Source organism: Coregonus lavaretus (genome assembly GCF_964263955.1).
Source record: "Coregonus lavaretus genome assembly, contig: HAP1_SCAFFOLD_553, whole genome shotgun sequence".
In the NCBI taxonomy this organism is placed as follows: domain Eukaryota; kingdom Metazoa; phylum Chordata; class Actinopteri; order Salmoniformes; family Salmonidae; genus Coregonus; species Coregonus lavaretus.
Window position 1 is genome coordinate 307,314 of NW_028159156.1, and position 24,567 is coordinate 331,880.

The 24,567-nt window shown below is 44.3% G+C and overlaps 2 protein-coding genes across 2 annotated transcripts; both read right to left on the reverse strand.

Moving 5' to 3' along the window:
- Positions 1–5,225: 5,225 nt before the first annotated feature.
- LOC311123229 (extracellular calcium-sensing receptor-like) lies at positions 5,226–10,921 on the reverse strand (the record flags this gene model as incomplete). The annotated part of the gene is made up of 7 exons (XM_084197486.1): positions 10,788–10,921; positions 9,395–9,689; positions 8,484–8,773; positions 7,951–8,246; positions 7,370–7,590; positions 6,405–6,750; positions 5,226–6,130 (listed from the first exon to the last, which is right to left on the reverse strand). Exons 1-7 carry the CDS (start codon positions 10,844–10,846, stop codon positions 5,226–5,228), a joined length of 2,412 nt encoding a protein of 803 aa, XP_084053612.1. The 5' UTR covers positions 10,847–10,921.
- Positions 10,922–20,513: 9,592 nt separating this feature from the next.
- LOC311123219 (extracellular calcium-sensing receptor-like) lies at positions 20,514–24,292 on the reverse strand (the record flags this gene model as incomplete). Its single annotated transcript, XM_084197478.1, has 5 exons — positions 20,514–21,418; positions 21,693–22,038; positions 22,667–22,887; positions 23,464–23,759; positions 24,003–24,292. Coding segments are annotated over 5 exons (2,058 nt in total), but the record flags the coding sequence as incomplete, so codon positions are not given.
- Between the last annotated feature and the right edge of the window lie 275 nt (positions 24,293–24,567).

Sequence of the window (24,567 nt, forward strand, 5' to 3'; positions counted from 1 at the left end):
CAACCAACTTTCTATGGCTTCTTTTAGAAATAGTGATATTTGGAAGATGATTTCCTTATCAAATAACTGAAAGTGAGAGGTTGTAATCTGAATAAAGGGAAAAAGTCCCTTCTTGAACATTGGGTGAGACAATCTTACTAATTTGCTAGAGAACCAGTTTGGATTTAAGTATAACTTTTGTATGACTGAAGCTTTTAGTGATAGGTCTAATGCTTTAATATTTAATCATTTCTGTCCTCCGAATTCATATTCATTATATAAATAGGCCCGTTTAGTTTTGTCTGGCTTGCCGTTCCAAATAAAATTGAATATTTTTTTCTCATATAATTTAAAGAACTGTTCGCTAGGCGTAGACAAGACCATAAGCAAATAGGTAATTTGGGATAATACTAAAGAGTTAATCAGGGTGATTCTTCTACAAATTGACAGGTATTTACCTTTCCATGGTAGAAAGATCTAATCTATTTTTGCTAACTTTCTATTAAAAGTTATTGGAGAGAGATCATTTATTTCATTTGGGATATGTATTCCTAGTATAACCACATCACCATCAGTCCATTTTATTGGTAAACTACATGGTAATGTAAAAATTGTATTTTTTAGTGATCCAATACGTAATATAGTAAATTTATCATAATTAGGTTGTAATCCAGAGAGGTTAGAAAATGTATCTAGATCCTCTATGAGGCTGTGGAGTGATTCAAGTTGTGGGTTTAAAAGAAAACATGAATCATCAGCGTACAATGACACCTTTGTTTTTAAGCCCTGGATTTCTAATCCCTTGATATTATTGTTGGATCTGATTTTAATAGCTAACATCTCGATTGCCACAATAAATAGATATGCTGAAATTGGACAACCTTGTTTCACTCCCCTTGACAGTTTAACATTTTCTGAGAAATAGCCATTATTTACTATTTTACACCTAGGGTTACTATACATGATTTTAACCCAGTTTATAAGAGATTGTCCAAAATTGAAACGCTCCAGGCATTTATATATAAACCCCAGTTGTACTTTATCAAATGCCTTTTTGAAGTCTGCTATGAATAGCAGGCCTGGTTTCCCAGATTGTTCATGGTGTTCTATTGTTTCCAGTACTTGCCTTATATTATCTCCAAGGTATGGCCCATGTAAAAAACCTGTCTGATTTGAATGAATGATGTCTGACAATACATTTTTAATTCTATTCGCTATACATTTTGCTAGAATTTTTGCATCACAACACTGAAGTGTAATGGGCCTCCAATTTTTTTAATGGATTGGATCTTTATATTTTCCACTTTTATCCTGTTTCAGTAATAATGAAATCAGACCTTCTTCTTGAGTGGCTGATAATCTACCATTTACATAGGAGTGGTTAAAACATGCTAATAACGGTCCTCTTAGTATATCAAAAAAGGTATGCCATCCAACCCTGGAGTTTTCCCGGACTTAAAGTCTTTAATTGCATCCAGAAGTTCCTCCTCTGTAATTTCACCTTCACATGAGTCTTTCTGTATGGCTGTTCATTTTAAATTATCAATAGAATAAAATGTCTACAATTTGCTTCAGTTAGAGGAGATGGAGGCGACTGAAACGAAAACATATGCTTAAAGTACTTTGTTTCCTCCTTCAAAATATCATTTGGTGAATCATGGGTGACTCCGTCGTTTGTAACCAGTTTCAGTAAATTCTTTTTGGTAGCATTCTTATGTTGAAGATTAAAAGATAATTTGGTGCATTTTTCCCAATATTCCACCCAGTTTCCTTTTTTTTTACTAATATATTACACTTGATCTTTCTTGAATAAGTTTCTCAATTTCTTTTTGTTTTTCCTCCAATTTATTCTGAGCCTCTATGTTACAGTTTTTATTGCTGTCTATCTGTTCTGTTAGACCTTCTATTTCCTTTGTTAGTGTGGACTCTTTTGACCTAAATTGCTTTTGTTTTCGAGATGAGTACTGAATTGCATGGCCTCTAAAGGCACATTTAAAGGTGTCCCATATAATAAGAGGATTTGCTGTACCTATGTTATGTCGGAAAAAGTCAGTTAGAAATTCCTCTGTCCTAGTTAAAAACAAGTTATCATCCAATTGGCTTTGATAAAATGTCTAATATCCTCGCCCACGTGGTAATCCAGTAAGGGTAATGTATATGCCAATTACATGATGGTCCGAGTGCATTCTGTCCCCTTTCAACACTTTTTAAACTTTTGGTGCCAACGAGAATGACATAAGAAAGAAGTCAAGACGACTAGCTTGATTGATTCTCCGCCATGTATATCTCACTAGATCAGGATATTTAAGCCTCCATATATCTACTAGTTCTAATGTATCCATGACATTCACGATTTCCTTAAGAGCATGAGGGTGATTGTTTGTAGTGTGATTTCCTTTACGGTCCATTGAGCTATTTAAAACGATATTATCATCTTCCACCATAATAATAGAGTCTTGAATTGCTTGCAAGGTTGATAATTTATTATATATATTTCAAAGAAGTGTGGATCATCATTATTTGTCCTTAAAGGTTAATGAGCCATATCTGTTTATGGTCCAATAACATAGTTAAAATAATCCATCTACCTTGTGTATCTGTTAATTAATATCATCACCCCTTTTGAGTTTCTTAGCCGATGGGAGAAGTATATTCCCCCCCCCCCCCATTCCATTTTCCACGCAACTTCATCTAGAATTGTTGAATGGGTTTCCTGTAAACAATAGATATTATATTCCTTCTCTTTGAGCCATGTAAATATTGTTCTTCTTTTGTTATTATCTACTAAGCCATTACAATTATGACTGGATATACTTATTTCACCACATACCATAATGAGATATAAGTTTCAAATCTATTTGTCATGATATATGTTTGTAAATTTACCAATAGAAAATACCATAGTGATTGAGTGTCCATATACAGTGAGGGAAAAAAGTATTTGATCCCCTGCTGATTCTGCTGATTCTGTACGTTTGCCCACTGACAAAGACATGATCAGTCTATAATTTTTATGGTAGGTTTATTTGAACAGTGAGAGAGAGAATAACAACAACAAAAAAATCCAGAAAAACGCATGTCAAAAATGTTATAAATTTATTTGCATTTTAATGAGGGAAATAAGTATTTGACCCCTCTGCAAAACATGACTTAGTACTTGGTGGCAAAACCCTTGTTGGCAATCACAGAGGTCGGACGTTTCTTGTAGTTGGCCACCAGGTTTGCACACATCTTAGGAGGGATTTTGTCCCACTCCTCTTTGCAGATCTTCTCCAAGTCATTAAGGTTTCGAGGCTGACGTTTGGCAACTCGAACCTTCAGCTCCCTACAACTGTTGTCACCTTCTCACCAAGCTGCTTGGCGATGGTCTTGTAGCCCATTCCAGCCTTGTGTAGGTCTACAATCTTGTCCCTGACATCCTTAGAGAGCTCTTTGGTCTTCGCCATGGTGGAGAGTTTGGAATCTGATTGATTGATTGCTTCTGTGGACGGGTGTCTTTTATACAGGTAACAAACTGAGATTAGGAGCACTCCCTTTAAGAGTGTGCTCCTAATCTCTGCTCGTTACCTGTATAAAAGACACCTGGGAGCCAGAAATCTTTCTGACTGAGAGGGGTTCAAATACTTATTTCCCTCATTAAAATGGAAATCAATTGATATCATTTTGACATGCGTTTTTCTGGATTTTGTTGTTGTTATTCTGTCTCTCACTGTGCAAATAAACCTACCATTAAAATTATAGACTGATCATTTCTTTGTCAGTGGGCAAATGTACAAAGTCAGCAGGGGATCAAATACTTTTTTCCCTCACTGTAGCTATACCATGATATTTGCATTGTTACTAAGTAATCCTCCAATTGTTCTCCACTAACTGCCCCGCTAAAGTCCCTCCCCATCCCAAGTTGGGACGTCATCCCAGTAATCGGGTGACCACCCCTGTCCCCCGGATCCCTATGCCCCCGAGAGGCAAGGACCCATCCATCTAAAACAGCGCACACTGCCACCCACAAAACAGAAGCAGGCAAACCGCCAAAAGCATTTCCAATGCTCTCACCTCTCTCTCTATATAGCTATTTAAAAAATATCTATCTATTCAAATATCTTGCATATCTTATTATCCATTATTATCAATTATTATGCGTAATAATGTCGGCAGTTCATGCGTATTATTTGAACCTATAACCCGAATTTTGGCAAACAATTATTGTGATTCATCCTATATTCTCCCTAACATCCTTACCCCCTTGCAACAGATGAGGGATACACACACACACACATACACGCACATACGCTTACACACTCAACCCCTTTCCTCCACAATCAACCATAAGATTAGATGCTCAATGGTTGTTACATCCCAGAGCCCAAATCAAGAAAGGAACTGATTTACGAATGCATATACAGTTACAGCCGTTTGAGAAAGCATGCAAAATTGAGCAAGAATGGACAACAATGTGAGATTTGATTAATCTATTTAATCTATGTCATGTCCTAGGTGATGGAGATCAGATCCACCCTCTTCACATGAGACACGAACGCTCTGGTCCCCCGTTGTAACCATTTTCCCCAAGCATCTATGTGCAGTCAGACCTTTGAATTGTAAAGTGTTACTCCTAACAAATAACTAATTATGGTTGCTGTCCACTACATTGCACTAGAATGCAGCAACCATTTGGCTTCTTGTACAGTGTGTGTCCTAATTACTAAATCAACTGTTCTAGTAGTTGACGTTTGCATGAGAAGACTGCCCCTCACTGGACACTGGGTTGAAGTGTTTGGAATAATGTGATAAAGTTGGTTGTATGTGATCTGTAATTAATAAAATATAATGAATATAAAAAACAAGGTATCTAACAAATGTGGATTGAAAGGCCAAGCAAATCATTGACAAGACACAGATGTATCTGAACATGTTTATTGTAGTATACTGTTATAATACATCATATGATGAATTAAAATAGCAATTGAACACATGCACTTCCATGTTATATCAATTCATAAAGGAATACATATTTTTTTACAATGGAAGTGGTTCCACTCTGTAGGCTACTTCTAACCACATCATTTAGCTGGTCAAATTAGATTGAACACTCTAGATTTGAACACTATCTCAAAACATTGCAATATCCAAAGTGACCCTGTGTCATGTTTCTAGTTACAATGTTACCAATGATTATCTGCTAAATTCATGGTAATCTCTGTCAGAGTAGTGCTACCTAACTGGATGATATACCATATCACTGAATGTTACAATGTGTTCTTCCCCATAAGGTGTTTCTTGGTGTTCTTCTCCGGCCTGAACAGAATAATAAAGCATTTTGGAACAAATAATAAAAAGAACAACCCAAAGCTAGAGGCGATGATAGCAAATATCTCCACAGCTACAGTGAACTTCCCAGGAGAGCTGACATAAGCTGGGATAAAGGTGATCCAGACTGCACAGAATATGAGCATGCTGAAGGTGATGAATCTGGCCTCATTGAAGTTATCAGGCAGCTTTCGAGCCAGAAAAGCCAGCACAAAGCACAAGAGAGCCAGGAGTCCTATATACCCCAACACAGCCCAGAAACCAAGAGCTGAACCCACATCACACTCTAGAATGATCCTTTGCTTGTAGGTAGTGAGGTTTTTAACGGGGAAGGGAGGGGACAGGACCAACCACAGAGTGCATATCAAAGCCTGGACAAACGTGAAGGACACCACAGTCAATCTCTGCTGTGGAGGCCCAAACCATTTCATGACATTACTGTCTGGAATTGTAGCCCTGAAGGCCATCAACACCACTATTGTTTTCCCCAGAACACAAGAGATGCAGAGGACGAAGGTGATCCCAAACGCTGTGTGGCGCAGCATACAGGACCACTCAGAGGGCCGGCCAATGAAAGTAAGAGAACACAGAAAACACAGAGTCAAGGAGAAGAGCAGCAGGAAGCTCAGCTCAGAGTTGTTGGCCCTGACGATGGCCGAAGTTCGGTGGCGGTAGAAGACGGTTGCCGTGGAGATGGCCAGACAAGCCCCGCCCACAGAGAAGGCAGTCAGGATTATTCCGAGAACCTCGTGGAAGGACAGGAACTCCACAGGCTTGAGGACGCAGCGGTCTCTCTCAGTGTTGGGCCAGTGGTCCTCAGGACAGATCAGACAGTCTGAAGAATCTGACCAGGACAAAACAACAGACATCAAATGTTAATAATAGCAGGTTCAGGTTTCATTTATTTACACATACAAATACATGTCCCACAATGCTGCACATGGGCAGTTTACAATAAAGAATGGTGAATTGCTGTGCAGCTTACATAAGATATTAAGAACATGAACGTGATTGATAGACACTACCTTTGTAGTGCTAGTAATATGAATAAACCACTACGTAGTAAACAATAACAAAAATGACCACACATTTTCTGCCAACTATTCCTATAGGCCTACCTGTGTTATTGCTGATCTCTCCCTCTGCACATGGGATACAGTCATAACAGCAGACAGGCTTTCCTTTCTGTGCAGCCTTACGAGTGCCTGGGGGACAGCTCTCACTGCACACTGACACAGGCATCTGTGTACTGTTCTTTACCCAGGTGATTTCCTTCTCGATGTGAAACCTCTGGTCAGGGGGCAGGGATGCATCATAGCGCCCCACTGTCACAAAATCCATCTTCCCACTCTCCCCTATCTGCCAGTTGACCAGCTCATAGGTGGCCACTGGGTCCCCGTTGGCATCGAAAGACACCTGGTACCCGTTACGGGAGAAGTTCACCCTCCTCAATCTCTCCAGGACCTGGTGGTTGGAAGGGCAAGGGAGAAAGTATGGAGGAAAGAGAGGGAGAGAGGGGAAGAGAGATGGAGAGAGGGAGAGAGGGAGAGAGAGAGTGAGAGAGAGAGAGAGAGAGAGAGAGAGAGAGAGAGAGAGAGAGAGAGAGATGGAGAGAAGGGAAAAGAGAGATGGAGAGAGAGATTGAGAGAGGGGAAGAGAGATGGAGAGAGGGAGAAATAGATGGAGATAGAGATGGAGAGAGGGGAAAAGAGATGGAGATAGATAGAGAGAGGGAAAGAGAGATGGAGAGAGGCAGAGATAAATGGAGAGAGGGGAAGAGAGGTGGAGAGAGAGAGAGATGGAGAGAAGGGAAGAGAGATATGGAGAGATAGATGGAGAGAGGAAGAGAGAGATGGAGAGAGAGGGAGAGAGAGATGAAGAGAGGGGATGAGGGACGGAGAGAGGGAAAGAGAGGGAGAGAGGGAAAGAGAGGGATGGATTGAGGGAGAGAGAAACAGAACCCTCATTTACCTGATGTATTTATCAGAGGTGTTACTTCAGAACCAGCTATAATGTATAGTGAGAACTCTAAATAAACAGGACATAAAATATCAGGACATTTTACTTTTATCTAGTCATTCACCTGTGTTGGTTTCACATTGAGGTTTTTGTCACAGTGCACAGTGGAGTTTGCGCTCTCTTCACAAACAATGCTGTGGATGGCGTGTGCTATGGCGTAAACAGCTTTATACACCATGTTAGTGACACGCAGCTGGGATGTATCTGTGTAGGGTGTTTTCAGCTGATGTATATCCTCACTACCATCACACACCTTCTCCTTAACCCCTACACCTGTAGTAGTCCCTACAGACAGACAGACAGAATGTTAGATAAGTAGATATATAGATAGATAGATAGATAGATAGATAGATAGATAGATAGATAGATAGATAGATAGATAGATAGATAGATAGATAGATAGATAGATAGATAGATAGATAGATAGATAGATAGATAGATAGATAGATAGATAGATAGATAGATAGATAGATAGATAGATAGATAGATAGATAGATAGATAGATAGATAGATAGATAGATAGATAGATAGATAGATAGATAGATAGATAGATAGATAGATAGATAGATAGATAGATAGATAGATAGATAGATAGATAGATAGATAGATAGATAGATAGATAGATAGCTAGGACACTGTAGATACCTATCTCCAGCCGACAGCCAAAGGCTCCCTCCCAGAACTCAGTGAGCAGGGGAGAGCTGGACACCTTCTGGGGGGAGAGGTCCAGGAGGAAGTCCCTGAGGCCGGGGATGACAGAGCGCTGGATGCCAAATCCGATGGCCCCGGCACACAGGCTGAAGTGCACCATATTTGGGTCGGTGATCCAGGCCTCACTCCCGATCCACTGGCGGGGCGGAGAGGGCAGACGGTCCAACTCCTTCAGCAGGATCCTCATGTCCGCAGTGGCTACGAATGCAACCACCACCCGGGCTGTGGAGCTGTGGGGAACATGATTAAAACATAAAACATGCTTGTCATGTTTGTCATTCATTGGAATGTCTCAGTGAAGTGAACATGAAGATCAGTATTAATCAACACTTTTGTCATGCTTGAAATATGCAAATCGTGTTGGTCTCACAGGTCAGCTTTGGGAAAACAGAGAAATTAATAACAATAGCAGCTTTTACAAATATGGTTTTGTGTGAATGAAAAGTTCACAAGTAATCATGGATGACCTGCGGATCACGTCGGCCACCCGTTGCACTCTGCTGAGTGGGTTGGTACGGTAGAAGGCTTCAGAGTACTCCACACAGATGCCCTGCTCTTGTGCCGCCTTTAGGAACGCCGCCATGCCGTTATTACCGTAGTCGGAGTCGGAACGGACCGCCCCAATCCAGGTCCAGCCGAAGTATCTGATGAGGCGGGCCAGAGCGGCAGCCTGGAACTGGTCACTGGGGATGGTTCTGAAGAAGGTTGGAAACTGTTTCTTATCACTCAGACACGCACAGGTGGAATAGTGGCTCACCTAGGTAAAAACAGACAGTCGAAAACATGAAAAAGAACATAATGTCGGCCAAACAAGTCTCATTTATAGGCTACTTCCTTATTTTTTCCCTTTAGCTATGTAGTATGATGTTAGGGATACATTAATAATAAAAAGTAAATGTATTGTTTTTCATTAGGCCAGAATGAAAAGGATACACATTTCTACCCAAGACCTTGGTCATTCTACTCATGTTGAAAATAGTTTAATAAGACATACTGGTGCTGAGAAATACATGAGTAAAAAGTGTGACACCAATCCCTGGTCTCCCATAACAACCTAGCCTATGAAAGATAGTCCTCAGATTGTTTAAATGCCTCCAGACGTTCTCCAGACTCATAGTCCTCAGTCTATGTTCAAATGCCTCCAAACGTTCTCCAGACTTCCTCCACATAATTTCACACAGAAATGTATATTCCTGAAGGAGAGGAGAATACAGTTGGAATACAATAAGTTAAAAGTAGATTTCTTTCCTGAAAGAGAGGAGATTAAAGTTGGAATAGAGTAAGTTAAAAGTTGAACTCTTTCCTGAAAGAGAGGAGATTAATGTTGGAATACAGTAAGTTAAAAGAAGCTGAATGATTTCTTTCCACAGGAGTTTACCTGAGGAATGCCAAAAGGGCCGATGATGCGCGACATGCTGATGGTAGGTGTGGAGGCAGACTCGCCCACAATAGCTGTCACCGTAGCCGACCCCGAGCACTGTTCTCCGGTATCAAACATGGGGTCCAGGCCGTTAGCCAGCTGGAAGGCCACTTTCACGGCCATCGGGACTGAGGCGCAAGAGTCGTGCACTTGATAACCAAGCGTGACACCCGGTAGCAGGTCCGAACTGTTGTTTATTTCCTCAACTGCGAAGACCATGGCGCGCGAGAAGCGCAACTCACGGGAATCCATACTGTAAATAGAAGATGGGTGAGTGAGCACCTCTTGACTAAATGGTAAACTAGCACGTAGAATGTATTTTTATTGAATAGAGTTACCAGGGCAAACAGCCTAATATCTATTCTCATATTCCACACTGTCTATAGGCCTACACATTTGTTATCTGCAATTGAGGACATTGTAGGATAGCCTCCATTTTGAAAATATGATCCTTTGTAACAGTAGGCTTCACCTACTCTCTATGACACAAACACATGGTTTCTCTGTCTTTAAACACACTGTTTATCTCTCTTTAAAACAAAGTTTATCTGTCTTTAAAACACTGTTCATCTGTCTTTAAAACACTTTATATGTCTTTAAAACACTGTTTATATGTTTATCTGTCTTTAAAACACTGTTTATCTGTCTTTAAAACAATCTTTATCTGTCTTTAAACCACTGTTTATTTGATTTTAAAACACCGTTTATCTGTAATTAAACACATTGTTTATCTGTCTTTAAAACACTTTATCTGTTTTTAAAACATTGTTTATCTGTTTATCTGTCTTTAAAACACTGTTTATCTATATTTTAAACACTCTTTATTTGTCTTTAAACACACTGTTTCTCTGTCTTTAAACAGACTCTTTCTCTGTCTTTAAACACACTGTTTCTCTGTCTTTCAACCAAGCGTGACACCCGGTAGCAGGTCCGAACTGTTGTTTATTTCCTCAACTGCGAAGACCATGGCGCGCGAGAAGCGCAACTCACGGGAATCCATACTGTAAATAGAAGATGGGTGAGTGAGCACCTCTTGACTAAATGGTAAACTAGCACGTAGAATGTATTTTTATTGAATAGAGTTACCAGGACAAACAGCCTAATATCTATCCTTATATTCCACGCTGTCTATAGGCCTACACATTTGTATTCTGCAATTGAGGACATTGTAGGATAGCCTCCATTTTGAAAATGTGATCCTTTGTAACAGTAGGCTTTACCTACTCTCTATGACACAAACACTCGGTTTCTTTGTCTTTAAAACATTGTTTCTCTGTCTATCATAAACAGTGTATCTGTCTCCCCACACAGCCACAGTCCCTGTCCCCCACTCCCTCTTGCGCTCACTGACCTCCCGGTGCACTGCAGGGGTTCAGGCAGGCTGGTGTAGCTGTGTTCCACAGTGTTCATGTCGTAGTGGATGGAGAAAGCACCCCCGATGACAAAGTCCCCGTCCTGGGAGAACGCCGGAGGACGAGGGGTGCCCTGGAGCCTGCATCTGACAGACTCCAGCCCAGAGCCAGAGGCAGAGGCAGACCAGAGCAAGGAAAGCCCACCAGCCACCACAGCCAGATGTAGAAGACCCAGACTACCAGCCAGACTTGGATCCAGAGCAGGAGCCGGAGAGAGACTCATTCCCCTGATGTGTAGAAGGTATGGGGTAACACAGCGCCACACAGACCCATGTCGGTCAGGTTGTCTCTCTACTCCGAGTTAAATACTATCCCACTGGCTTCTTCTGTGGGGATTCCTCTGGGGATCACATTGTGGGTATGGCCATGTCAGGGAGGGAGGGGCTAGAGGCTGCTCTGCTCACCCAGTCAGGTCCTGCTTCTTTAAGCTATAGAGAGTTTATGCACCAGTGTAAGCCCTATGTTGACTGTAGTGGTTTATATAGACATAAACATACAGTAGACACACAATAACAATCTGCCTCTCTTATATTTCCCCTACAGTCTAGTCCTCTTGGCATGCTGGCTCTACACAGTATTTCCCCTACAGTCTAGTCCTCTTGGCATGCTGGCTCTACACAGTATTTCCCCTACAGTCTAGTCCTCTTGGCATGCTGGCTCTACACAGTATTTCCACTACAGTCTAGTCCTCTTGGCATGCTGGCTCTACACAGTATTTCCACTACAGTCTAGTCCTCATGGCATGCTGGCTCTACACAGTATTTCCCCTACAGTCTAGTCCTCTTTGCATGCTGGCCTACACAGTATTTCCCCTACAGTCTAGTCCTCTTGGCATGCTGGCTCTACACAGTATTTCCCCTACAGTCTAGTCCTCTTGGCATGCTGGCTCTACACAGTATTTCCCCTACAGTCTAGTCCTCTTGGCAATGCTGGCTCTACACAGTATTTCCCCTACAGTCTAGTCTACAGCACTTCACCCCAGCTGCCATTTGCCATTATTTTTGTAGGTCACTTGATGTCATCCTACGGATGTTGAGTGACATTCAAATGAGTTGGCGGTCATCCCGGTCAGTAGGGAGTCGTTTTCGCCCTCTGCCGGTCTGTACCTTTGTTGTCCCCAATGTCTGCTGCTTGACCTTGTTTTATGAACCGCCGTCTTTGAAATTTTAAGGATGGAAGCAACCTGACGCTCACTGTATCCCTCTGCCAGTAAAGCCAGAATTGAACCCTTCTTTTCCTCACTCAAAACTTTTCTTTTCAACTCTTTTGGCATGGTCAATAGTTATTTTTTGATTAATATTATTTTTGAGGTAATATTAGCACTGTTTTTGCCATCCAGCTGGTCCTATTGCAAGAGGATAGTGATGACCACAGAAGTGTTTTTTATACTTTTCCTCGTTAAATAAGATTTGGTTAAAAATTGATTTGCATTTTAATGAGGGAATTAAGTATTTGACCCCCTCTCAGTCAGAAAGATTTCAGGCTCCCAGGTGTCTTTTATACAGGTAACGAGCTGAGATTAGGAGCACACTCTTAAAGGGAGTGCTCCTAATCTCAGTTTGTTACCTGTATAAAAGACACCTGTCCACAGAAGCAATCAATCAATCAGATTCCAAACTCTCCACCATGGCCAAGACCAAAGAGCTTTCCATGGATGTCAGAGACATGATTGTAGACCTACATAAGGCTGGAATGGGCTACAAGACACTTGGTAAGAAGGTGACAACAGTTGGTGCGATTATTCGCAAATGGAAGAAAAACAAAAGAACTGTCAATCTCCCTCGGCCTGGGGCTCCATGCAAGATCTCACCTCGTGGAAATGCAATGATCATGAGAACGGTGAGGAATCAGCCCAGAACTACATGGGAGGATCTTGTCAATGATCTCAAGGCAGCTGGGAACATAGTCACCAATAAAACAATTGGTAACACATTACGCCGTGGAGGACTGAAATCCTGCTGCGCCCGCAATGTCCCCCTGCTCAAGAAAGCACATATACAGGCCCGTCTGAAGTTTGCCAATGAACATCTGAATGATTCAGAGGAGAACTGGGTGAAAGTGTTGTGGTCAGATGAGACCAAAATCGAGCTCTTTGGCATCAACTCAATTCGCCGTGTTTGGAGGAGGAGGAATGCTGCCTATGACCCCAAGAACACCATCCCCACCATCAAACATGGAGGTGGAAATATTATGCTTTGGGGGTGTTTTTCTGCTAAGGGGACAGGACAACTTCACCACATCAAAGGGATGATGGACGGCGCCATGTACCATCAAATCTTGGGTGAGAACCTCCTTCACTCAGCCAGGGCATTGAAAATGGGTCGTGGATGTGTATTCCAGCATGACAATGACCCAAAACACACGGCCAAGGCAACAAAGGAGTGGCTCAAGAAGAAGCACATTAAGGTGCTGGAGTGGCCTAGCCAGTCTCCAGACCTTAATCCCATAAAAAATCTGTGGAGGGAGCTGAAGGTTCGAGTTGCCAAACGTCAGGCTCGAAACCTTAATGACTTGGAGAAGATCTGCAAAGAGGAGTGGGACAAAATCCCACCTGAGATGTGTGCAAACCTGGTGGCCAACTACAAGAAACGTCTGACCTCTGTGATTGCCAACAAGGGTTTTGCCACCAAGTACTAAGTCATGTTTTGCAGAGGGGTCAAATACTTATTTCCCTCATTAAAATGCAAATCAATTTATAACATTTTTGACATGCGTTTTTCTGGATTTTTTTGTTGTTCTTCTGTCTCTCACTGTTCAAATAAACCTACCATTAAAATTATAGACTGATCATGTCTTTGTCAGTGGGCAAACGTACAAAATCAGCAGGGGATCAAATACTTTTTTCCCTCACTGTAGCTATACCATGATATTTGCATTGTTACTAAGTAATCCTCCATTTGTTCTCCACTAATTGCCCCGCTAAAGTCCCTCCCCATCCCAAGTTGGGACGTCATCCCAGTGATCGGGTGACCACCCCTGTCCCCCGGATCCCTATGCCCCCGAGAGGCAAGGACCCATCCATCTAAAACAGCACACACTGCCACCCACAAAACAGAAGCAGGCAAACCGCCAAAAGCATTTCCAATGCTCTCACCTCTCTCTCTATATAGCTATTTAAAAAATATATGTCACACCCTGGCTCTGGGACTCTATATGTTGAGCCAGGGTGTGTTCATTCTATGTGTTATATTTCTATGTTGGGGGTTCTAGTTCTTCTGTTTCTTTGTTGGCCTGAGTGACTCCCAATCAGAGGCAACGAGTGTCAGCTGTGGCTGGTTGTCTCTGATTGGGAGCCATATTTAAACTGTCTGTTTTCCCTTGGTGTTTGTGGGTTTTTGTTCCAGTTGGTCATTGTTACCTAGGACGTTACGAGTCGTTTTGTTGTTTTGTATCGTGTGTGCACTTTAACTAATTAAAGTATGTTCGCTCAACACGCTGCGCCTTGGTCCTCCTCTATTAACGACGATCGTGACAGAAAAACCCACCATACAAGGACCAAGCAGCGTGTCCAGGAGCAGGCAGCCTGGACATGGAAGGAGATACAGGCCGGGACAAATCGGCGTCCGTGGGAAGAGACGGTGGAGGCGCGCCGGAGAGAGGAGCAGCGGCGCCAAACGGGTCAACGTCGGACAGGCGAGAGGCAACCCCAGAAATTTTTTAGGGGGGGGCACACGGCATGGACGACGGGGCTGACGGAGGCAGACAAGGGGCGTATTCAGAGGGCCACCAGGTTACGGGGGTCACTGGTAAAGGAAGGGAAGGAAGGTTTAGAGGCACGGCGAGAGGTACTGGGGTGTGTTACCAGTCCGGTCCGGCCCGTTCCAGATCCCGGTATAGAGCCAGTGGTGTGTGTCCCCAGTACGGTCCGGCCTGTCCCTGCTCCACGCACTAAGCCTACGGTGTGCGTCGCCAGCCCAGTCCGGCCTGTCCCTGCTCCACGCACCAAGCCTACGGTGTGCGTCGCCAGCCCGGTCCGGCCTGTCCCTGCTCCACGCACCAAGCCTACGGTGTGCGTCGTCAGCCCGGTCCGGCCTGTCCCTGCTCCTCGCACCAAGCCTACGGTGTGCGTCGCCAGCCCGGTCCGGCCTGTCCCTGCTCCACGCACCAAGCCTACGGTGTGCGTCGCCAGCCCGGTCCGGCCTGTTCCTACTCCACGCACCAAGCCAGGGGTGCGCATCGTCAGCCCGGCCCGGCCTGTTCCTGCCACTCGCACCAAGTCTACGGTGCGCGTCGCCAGCCCGGCCCGGCCTGTTCCTGCCACTCGCACCAAGCCAGGGGTGCGAGTCGTCAGCCTGGTCCGGCCCGTTCCTACTCCACGCACCAAGCCAGGGGTGCGAGTCGTCAGCCTGGTTCGGCCCGTTCCTACTCCACGCACCAAGCCAGGGGTGCGAGTCGTCAGCTCGGTCCGGCCCGTTCCGGCTCCACGCACCAAGCCAGGGGTGCGCGTCGTCAGTCCAGCACAACCCGTGCCTGGGTCACCGGTGCCTGGTAAGGTACCGGTCAACTGCTCCACTACGGAGCTGAAGCTAACCACTCCTGCTACGTCCAGTTCAGCTCCAGCCAGCGGGGCCAGACCGGACCAGGGGCGCTATGGGGGGTTTATTGGAGGGTGGTGGGCAAGGCAGGAGCCAGAACCGCCGCCGAGGAGGAATGCCCACCCAGCCCTCCCCTGTTTTGTTCTAGTGGAGGCGCGGTCGCAGTCCGCGCCTTTAGGGGGGGGTACTGTCACACCCTGGCTCTGGGAATCTATATGTTCAAATCAAATCAAATCAAATTTTATTGGTCACATGCGCCGAATACAACAGGTGCAGACATTACAGTGAAATGCTTACTTACAGCCCTTAACCAACAGTGCATTTATTTTAAACAAAAAAAGTAAGAATAAAACAACAACAAAAAAAGTGTTGAGAAAAAAAGAGCAGAAGTAAAATAAAGTGACAGTAGGGAGGCTATATATACAGTAAAATAAAGTGACAGTAGGGAGGCTATATATACAGGGGGGTACCGTTGCAGAGTCAATGTGCGGGGGCACCGGCTAGTTGAGGTAGTTGAGGTAATATGTACATGTGGGTAGAGTTAAAGTGACTATGCATAAATACTTAACAGAGTAGCAGCAGCGTAAAAAGGATGGGGTGGGGGGGCAGTGCAAATAGTCCGGGTAGCCATGATTAGCTGTTCAGGAGTCTTATGGCTTGGGGGTAGAAGCTGTTGAGAAGTCTTTTGGACCTAGACTTGGCACTCCGGTACCGCTTGCCGTGCGGTAGCAGAGAGAACAGTCTATGACTAGGGTGGCTGGAGTCTTTGACAATTTTGAGGGCCTTCCTCTGACACCGCCTGGTATAGAGGTCCTGGATGGCAGGGAGCTTTGCCCCAGTGATGTACTGGGCCGTACGCACTACCCTCTGTAGTGCCTTGCGGTCAGAGGCCAAGCAGTTGCCATACCAGGCGGTGATGCAACCAGTCAGGATGCTCTCGATGGTGCAGCTGTAGAATTTTTTGAGGATCTGAGGACCCATGCCAAATCTTTTTAGTCTCCTGAGGGGGAATAGGCTTTGTCGTGCCCTCTTCACGACTGTCTTGGTGTGTTTGGACCATGATAGTTCGTTGGTGATGTGGACACCAAGGAACTTGAAGCTCTCAACCTGTTCCACTACAGCCCCGTCGATGAGAATGGGGGCGTGCTCAGTCCTCTTTTTTTTCCTGTAGTCCACAATCATCTCCTTTGTCTTGGTCACGTTGAGGGAGAGGTTGTTGTCCTTGCACCACACGGCCAGATCTCTGACCTCCTCCCTATAGGCTGTCTCATCGTTGTCGGTGATCAGGCCTACCACTGTTGTGTCGTCGGCAAACTTAATGATGGTGTTGGAGTCGTGTCTGGCCATGCAGTCATGGGTGAACAGAGAGTACAGGAGGGGACTGAGCACGCACCCCTGAGGGGCCCCCGTGTTGAGGATCAGTGTGGCAGATGTGTTGTTACCTACCCTTACCACCTGGGGGCGGCCCGTCAGGAAGTCCAGGATCCAGTTGCAGAGGGAGGTGTTTAGTCCCATGATCCTTAGCTTAGTGATGAGCTTAGAGGGCACTATGGTGTTGAATGCTGAGCTGTAGTCAATGAATAGCATTCTCACGTAGGTGTTCCTCTTGTCCAGGTGGGAAAGGGCAGTGTGGAGTGCGATAGAGATTGCATCATCTGTGGATCTGTTGGGGCGGTATGCAAATTGGAGTGGGTCTAGGGTTTCTGGGATTATGCTGTTGATGTGAGCCATGACCAGTCTTTCAAAGCACTTCATGGCTACAGACGTCAGTGCTACGGGTCGGTAGTCATTTAGGCAGGTTATCTTAGAGTTCTTGGGCACGGGGACTATGGTGGTCTGCTTGAAACATGTTGGTATTACAGACTCAGTCAGGGACATGTTGAAAATGTCAGTGAAGACACTTGCCAGTTGGTCAGCACATGCTCGGAGTACACGTCCTGGTAATCCGTCTGGCCCTGCGGCCTTGTGAATGTTGACCTGCTTAAAAGTCTTACTCACATCGGCTACGGAGAGCGTGATCACATAGTCATCCGGAACAGCTGGTGCTCTCATGCATGCTTCAGTGTTGCTTGCCTCGAAGCGAGCATAGAAGTGGTTTAGCTTGTCTGGTAGGCTTGTGTCACTGGGCAGCTCGCGGCTGTGCTTCCCTTTGTAGTCTGTAATAGTTTTCAAGCCCTGCCACATCCGACGAGCATCAGAGCCAGTGTAGTATGATTCAATCTTAGACCTGTATTGACTCTTTGCCTGTTTGATGGTTCGTCGGAGGTCATAGCGGGATTTCTTATAAGCGTCCGGGTTAGAGTCCCGTTCCTTGAAAGCGGCAGCTCTACCCTTTAGCTCAGTGCGGATGTTTCCTGTAATCCATGGCTTCTGGTTGGGGTATGTACGTACGGTCACTGTGGGGACGACATCATCGATGCACTTATTGATGAAGCCAGTGACTGATGTGGTGTATTCCTCAATGCTGTCTGAAGAATCCCGGAACATGTTCCAGTCTGTGCTAGCAAAACGGTCCTGTAGCTTAGCATCTGCGTCATCTGACCACTTTTTTATTAACCGAATCACTGGTGCTTCCTGCTTCAGTTTTTGCTTATAAGCAGGAATCAGGAGGATAGAGTTATGGTCAGATTTGCCAAATGGAGGGCGAGGGAGAGCTTTGTATGCGTCTCTGTGTGTGGAGTAAAGGTGGTCTAGAGTTTTTTTCCCTCTGGTTGCACATTTAACATGCTGGTAGAAATTAGGTAGAACGGATTTAAGTTTCCCTGCATTAAAGTCCCCGGCCACTAGGAGCGCTGCATCTGGATGAGCGTTTTCCTGTTGATTAATGGCCTTGTACAACTCATTCAGTGCAATCTTAATGCCAGCATTGGTTTGTGGTGGTAAATAGACAGCTATGAAAAATATAGCTGAAAACTCTCTTGGTAAATAGTGTGGTCTACAGCTTATCATAAGATACTCTACCTCAGGCGAGCAAAACCTCGAGACTTCCTTAGTATTTGATTTTGTGCACCAGCTGTTGTTTACAAATATACAGAGACCGCCACCCCTTGTCTTACCAGAGTCAGACGTTCTGTCCTGCCGATGTAGCGTATAGCCTGCTAGCTGAATGTTATCATTGTTGTCGTTCAGCCACGACTCCGTGAAACATAAGATATTATAGTTTTTAATGTCCCGTTGGTAGGATAACCGTAATCTTAAATCGTCCATTTTATTCTCAAAAGCTTGAACGTTGGCTAATAGGATTGATGGAAGAGGCAGTTTACTCGTTCGCCGTCGGATCCTTACAAGGCACCCGGATCTGCGTCCGCGATATCTCCGTCTCTTCCTCACGCGAATGACGGGGATCTGGGCCTTGTCGGGTGTCTGTAGGATATCCTTCGCGGCCGCCTCGTTGAAGAAAAAATCTTAGTCCAATGCGAGGTGAGTAATCGCTGTCCTGATATCCAGAAGCTCTTTTTGGTTATAAGAGACGATGGCAGAAACATTATGTACAAAATAAATTACAAATAACGCGGAAAAACACACATAATAGTACAATTGGTTAGAGGGCTGTAAAACGGCAGCCATCTTCTCCGGCGCTGTTATTACATCTATGTATCTATATGTTGAGCCAGGGTGTGTTCATTCTATGTGTTATATTTCTATGTTGGGGGTTCTAGTTCTTCTGTTTCTTTGTTGGCCTGAGTGACTCCCAATCAGAGGCAACGAGTGTCAGCTGTGGCTGGTTGTCTCTGATTGGGAGCCATATTTAAACTGTCTGTTTTCCCTTGGTGTTTGTGGGTTTTTGTTCCAGTTGGTCATTGTTACCTAGGACGTTACGAGTCGTTTTGTTGTTTTGTATCGTGTGTGCACTTTAACTAATTAAAGTATGTTCGCTCAACACGCTGCGCCTTGGTCCTCCTCTATTAACGACGATCGTGACAATATATATCTATTCAAATATCTTGCATATCTTATTATCCATTATTATCAATTATTATGCGTAATAATGTCGGCAGTTCATGCGTATTATTTGAACCTATAACCCGAATTGCCATTGTATTACATTACATTTTTAACAAGCAATTATTATTTTGGCAAACAATTATTGTGATTCATCCTATATTCTCCCTAACATCCTTACCCCCTTGCAACAGATGAGGGATACACACACACACACATACACGCACATACGCTTACACACTCAACCCCTTTCCTCCACAATCAACCATAAGATTAGATGCTCAATGGTTGTTACATCCCAGAGCCCAAATCAAGAAAGGACCTGATTTACGAATGCATATACAGTTACAGCCGTTTGAGAAAGCATGCAAGATTGAGCAAGAATGGACAACAATGTGAGATTTGATTAATCTATTTAATCTATGTCATGTCCTAGGTGATGGAGATCAGATCCACCCTCTTCACATGAGACACAAACACTCTGGTCCCCCGTTGTAACCATTTTCCCCAAGCATCTATGTGCAGTCAGACCTTTGAATTGTAAAGTGTTACTCCTAACAAATAACTCATTATGGTTGCTGTCCACTACATTGCACTAGAATGCAGCAACCATTTGGCTTCTTGTACAGTGTGTGTCCTAATTACTAAATCAACTGTTCTAGTAGTTGACGTTTGCATGAGAAGACTGCCCCTCACTGGACACTGGGTTGAAGTGTTTGGAATAATGTGATAAAGTTGGTTGTATGTGATCTGTAATTAATAAAATATAATGAATATAAAAAACAAGGTATCTAACAAATGTGGATTGAAAGGCCAAGCAAATCATTGACAAGACACAGATGTATCTGAACATGTTTATTGTAGTATACTGTTATAATACATCATATGATGAATTAAAATAGCAATTGAACACATGCACTTCCATGTTATATCAATTCATGAAGGAATACATATTTTTTTACAATGGAAGTGGTTCCACTCTGTAGGCTACTGCTAACCACATCATTTAGCTGGTCAAATTAGATTGAACACTCTAGATTTGAACAATAACTCAAAACATTGCAATATCCAAAGTGACCCTGTGTCATGTTTCTAGTTACAATGTAACCAATGATTATCTGCTAAATTCATGGTAATCTCTGTCAGAGTAGTGCTACCTAACTGTTTGATATACCATATCACTGAATGTTACAATGTGTTCTTCCCCATAAGGTGTTTCTTGGTGTTCTTCTCCGGCCTGAACAGAATAATAAAGCATTTTGGAACAAATAATAAAAAGAACAACCCAAAGCTAGAGGCGATGATAGCAAATATCTCCACAGCTACAGTGAACTTCCCAGGAGAGCTGACATAAGCTGGGATAAAGGTGATCCAGACTGCACAGAATATGAGCATGCTGAAGGTGATGAATTTGGCCTCATTGAAGTTATCAGGCAGCTTTCGAGCCAGAAAAGCCAGCACAAAGCACAAGAGAGCCAGGAGTCCTATATACCCCAACACAGCCCAGAAACCAATGGCTGAACCCACATCACACTCTAGAATGATCTTTTCCTTGTAGGTAGTGAGGTTTTTAACAGGGAAGGGAGGGGACAGGACCAACCACAGAGTGCATATCAAAGCCTGGACAAACGTGAAGGACACCACAGTCAATCTCTGCTGTGGAGGCCCAAACCATTTCATGACATTACTGTCTGGAATTGTAGCCCTGAAGGCCATCAACACCACTATTGTTTTCCCCAGAACACAAGAGATGCAGAGGACGAAGGTGATCCCAAACGCTGTGTGGCGCAGCATACAGGACCACTCAGAGGGCCGGCCAATGAAAGTAAGAGAACACAGAAAACACAGAGTCAAGGAGAAGAGCAGCAGGAAGCTCAGCTCAGAGTTGTTGGCCCTGACGATGGCCGAAGTTCGGTGGTGGTAGAAGACGGTTGCCGTGGAGATGGCCAGACAAGCCCCGCCCACAGAGAAGGCGGTCAGGATTATTCCGAGAACCTCGTGGAAGGACAGGAACTCCACAGGCTTGAGGACGCAGCGGTCTCTCTCAGTGTTGGGCCAGTGGTCCTCAGGACAGATCAGACAGTCTGAAGAATCTGACCAGGACAAAACAACATACATCAAATGTTAATAATAGCAGGTTCAGGTTTTATTTATTTACACATACAAATACATGTCCCACAATGCTGCACATGGGCAGTTTACAATAAAGAATGTTGAATTGCTGTGCAGCTTACATAAGATAATAAGAACATGAACGTGATTGATAGACACTACCTTTGTAGTGCTATTAATATGAATAAACCACTATATAGTAAACAATGACAGAAATGACCACACATTTTCTGCCAACTATTCCTATAGGCCTACCTGTGTTATTGCTGATCTCTCCCTCTGCACATGGGATACAGTCATAACAGCAGACAGGCTTTCCTTTCTGTGCAGCCTTACGAGTGCCTGGGGGACAGCTCTCACTGCACACTGACACAGGCACCTGTGTACTGTTCTTTACCCAGGTGATTTCCTTCTCGATGTGAAACCTCTGGTCAGGGGGCAGGGATGCATCATAGCGCCCCACTGTCACAAATTTCATCTTCCCACTCTCCCCTATCTGCCAGTTGACCAGCTCATAGGTGGCCACTGGGTCCCCGTTGGCATCGAAAGACACCTGGTACCCGTTACGGGAGAAGTTCACCCTTCTCAATCTCTCCAGGACCTGAGGGTTGGAAGGGCAAGGGAGAAAGTATGGAGGAAAGAGAGGGAGAGATAGATGGAGAGAGAGATGGAGAGAGGGGAAGAGAGATGGAGAGAGGGAGAGATCGATGGAGAGAGGGGAAGAGAGGTGGAGAGAGAGAGAGAGAGATGGAGAGAAGGGAAGAGAGAGATGGAGAGAGAGATGGAGAGAGGGGAAGAGAGATGGAGAGAGGGAGAGATAGATGGAGATAGAGATGGAGAGAGGAAGAGAGATGGAGAGAGGGAAAGAGAGGTGGAGAGAGAGAGAGATGGAGAGAAGGTAAGAGAGATATGGAGAGATAGATGGAGAGAGGGAAGAGAGATGGAGAGAGAGAGAGCGAGAGAGAGGAAGAGAGAGATGGAGAGAGGGGAAGAGCGAAATGGAGAGAGAGATGAAGAGAGGGGATGAGGGACGGAGAGAGGGAAAGAGAGGGAGAGAGTGAAAGAGAGGGATGGATTGAGGGAGAGAGAAACAGAACCCTCATTTACCTGATGTATTTATCAGAGGTGTTACTTCAGAACCAGCTGTAATGTATAGTGAGAACTCCTTCATACATGTAGTCTAAATAAACATATCTATCAGGACATTTTACTTTAATCTAGTCATTCACCTGTGTTGGTTTCACATTGAGGTTTTTGTCACAGTGCACAGTGGAGTTTGCTCTCTCTTCACAAACAATGCTGTGGATGGCGTGTGCTATGGCGTAAACAGCTTTATACACCATGTTAGTGACACGCAGCTGGGATGTATCTGTGTAGGGGGTCTCTAGCTGATGTATATCCTCACTACCATCACACACCTTCTCCTTAACCCCTACACCTGTAGTAGTCCCTACAGACAGACAGACAGAACGTTAGATAGATAGATAGATAGATAGATAGATAGATAGATAGATAGATAGATAGATAGATAGATAGATAGATAGATAGATAGATAGATAGATAGATAGATAGACAGACAGACAGACAGACAGACAGACAGACAGACAGACAGACAGACAGACAGACAGACAGACAGACAGACAGACAGACAGACAGACAGACAGACAGACAGACAGACAGACAGACAGACAGACAGACAGACAGACAGACAGACAGACAGACAGACAGACAGACAGACAGACAGACAGACAGACAGACAGACAGACAGACAGACAGACAGACAGACAGACAGACAGATAGATAGATAGATAGATAGATAGATAGATAGATAGATAGATAGATAGATAGATAGATCGATAGATAGATAGATAGATAGATAGATAGATCGATAGATAGATAGATAGATAGATAGATAGATAGATAGATAGATAGATAGATAGATAGATAGATAGATAGATAGATAGATAGATAGATAGATAGATAGATAGATAGATAGATAGATAGATAGCTAGGACACTGTAGATACCTATCTCCAGCCGACAGCCAAAGGCTCCCTCCCAGAACTCAGTGAGCAGGGGAGAGCTGGACACCTTCTGGGGGGAGAGGTCCAGGAGGAAGTCCCTGAGGCCGGGGATGACAGAGCGCTGGATGCCAAATCCGATGGCCCCGGCACACAGGCTGAAGCGCAACATATCTGGTTCGGCTATCCAGGTCTCACTCCCGATCCACTGGCGGGGCGGAGAGGGCAGACGGTCCAACTCCTTCAGCAGGATCCTCATGTCCCCAGAGGCTACGAATGCAACCACCACCCGGGCTGTGGAGCTGTGGGGAACATGATTAAAACATAAAACATGCTTGTCATGTTTGTCATTCATTGGAATGTCTCAGTGAAGTGAACATGAAGATCAGTATTAATCAACACTTTTGTCATGCTTGAAATATGCAAATCGTGTTGGTCTCACAGGTCAGCTTTGGGAAAAGAGAGAAATTAATAACAATAGCAGCTTTTATAAATAAGGTTTTGCTTTTGTGTGAATGAAAAGTTCACAAGTAATCATGGATGACCTGCGGATCACGTCGGCCACCCGTTGCACTCTGCTGAGTGGGTTGGTACGGTAGAAGGCTTCAGAGTACTCCACACAGATGCCCTGCTCTTGTGCCGCCTTTAGGAACGCCGCCATGCCGTTATTACCGTAGTCGGAGTCGGAACGGACCGCCCCAATCCAGGTCCAGCCGAAGTATCTGATGAGGCGGGCCAGAGCGGCAGCCTGGAACTGGTCACTGGGGATGGTTCTGAAGAAGGTTGGAAACTGTTTCTTATCACTCAGACACGCACAGGTGGATGAGTGGCTCACCTAGGTAAAAACAGACAGTCGAAAACATGAAAAAGAACATAATGTCGGCCAAACAAGTCTCATTTATAGGCTACTTCCTTATTTTATTCCCTTTAGCTATGTAGTATGATGTTAGGGATACATTAATAATAATAACCCAATTTATTGTTTTTCATTAGGACAGAATGAAAAGGATACACATTTCTACCCAAGACCTTGGTCATTCTACTCATGTTGGAAATAGTTTTATAAGACATACTGGTGCTGAGAAATACATGAGTAAAAAGTGTGACACC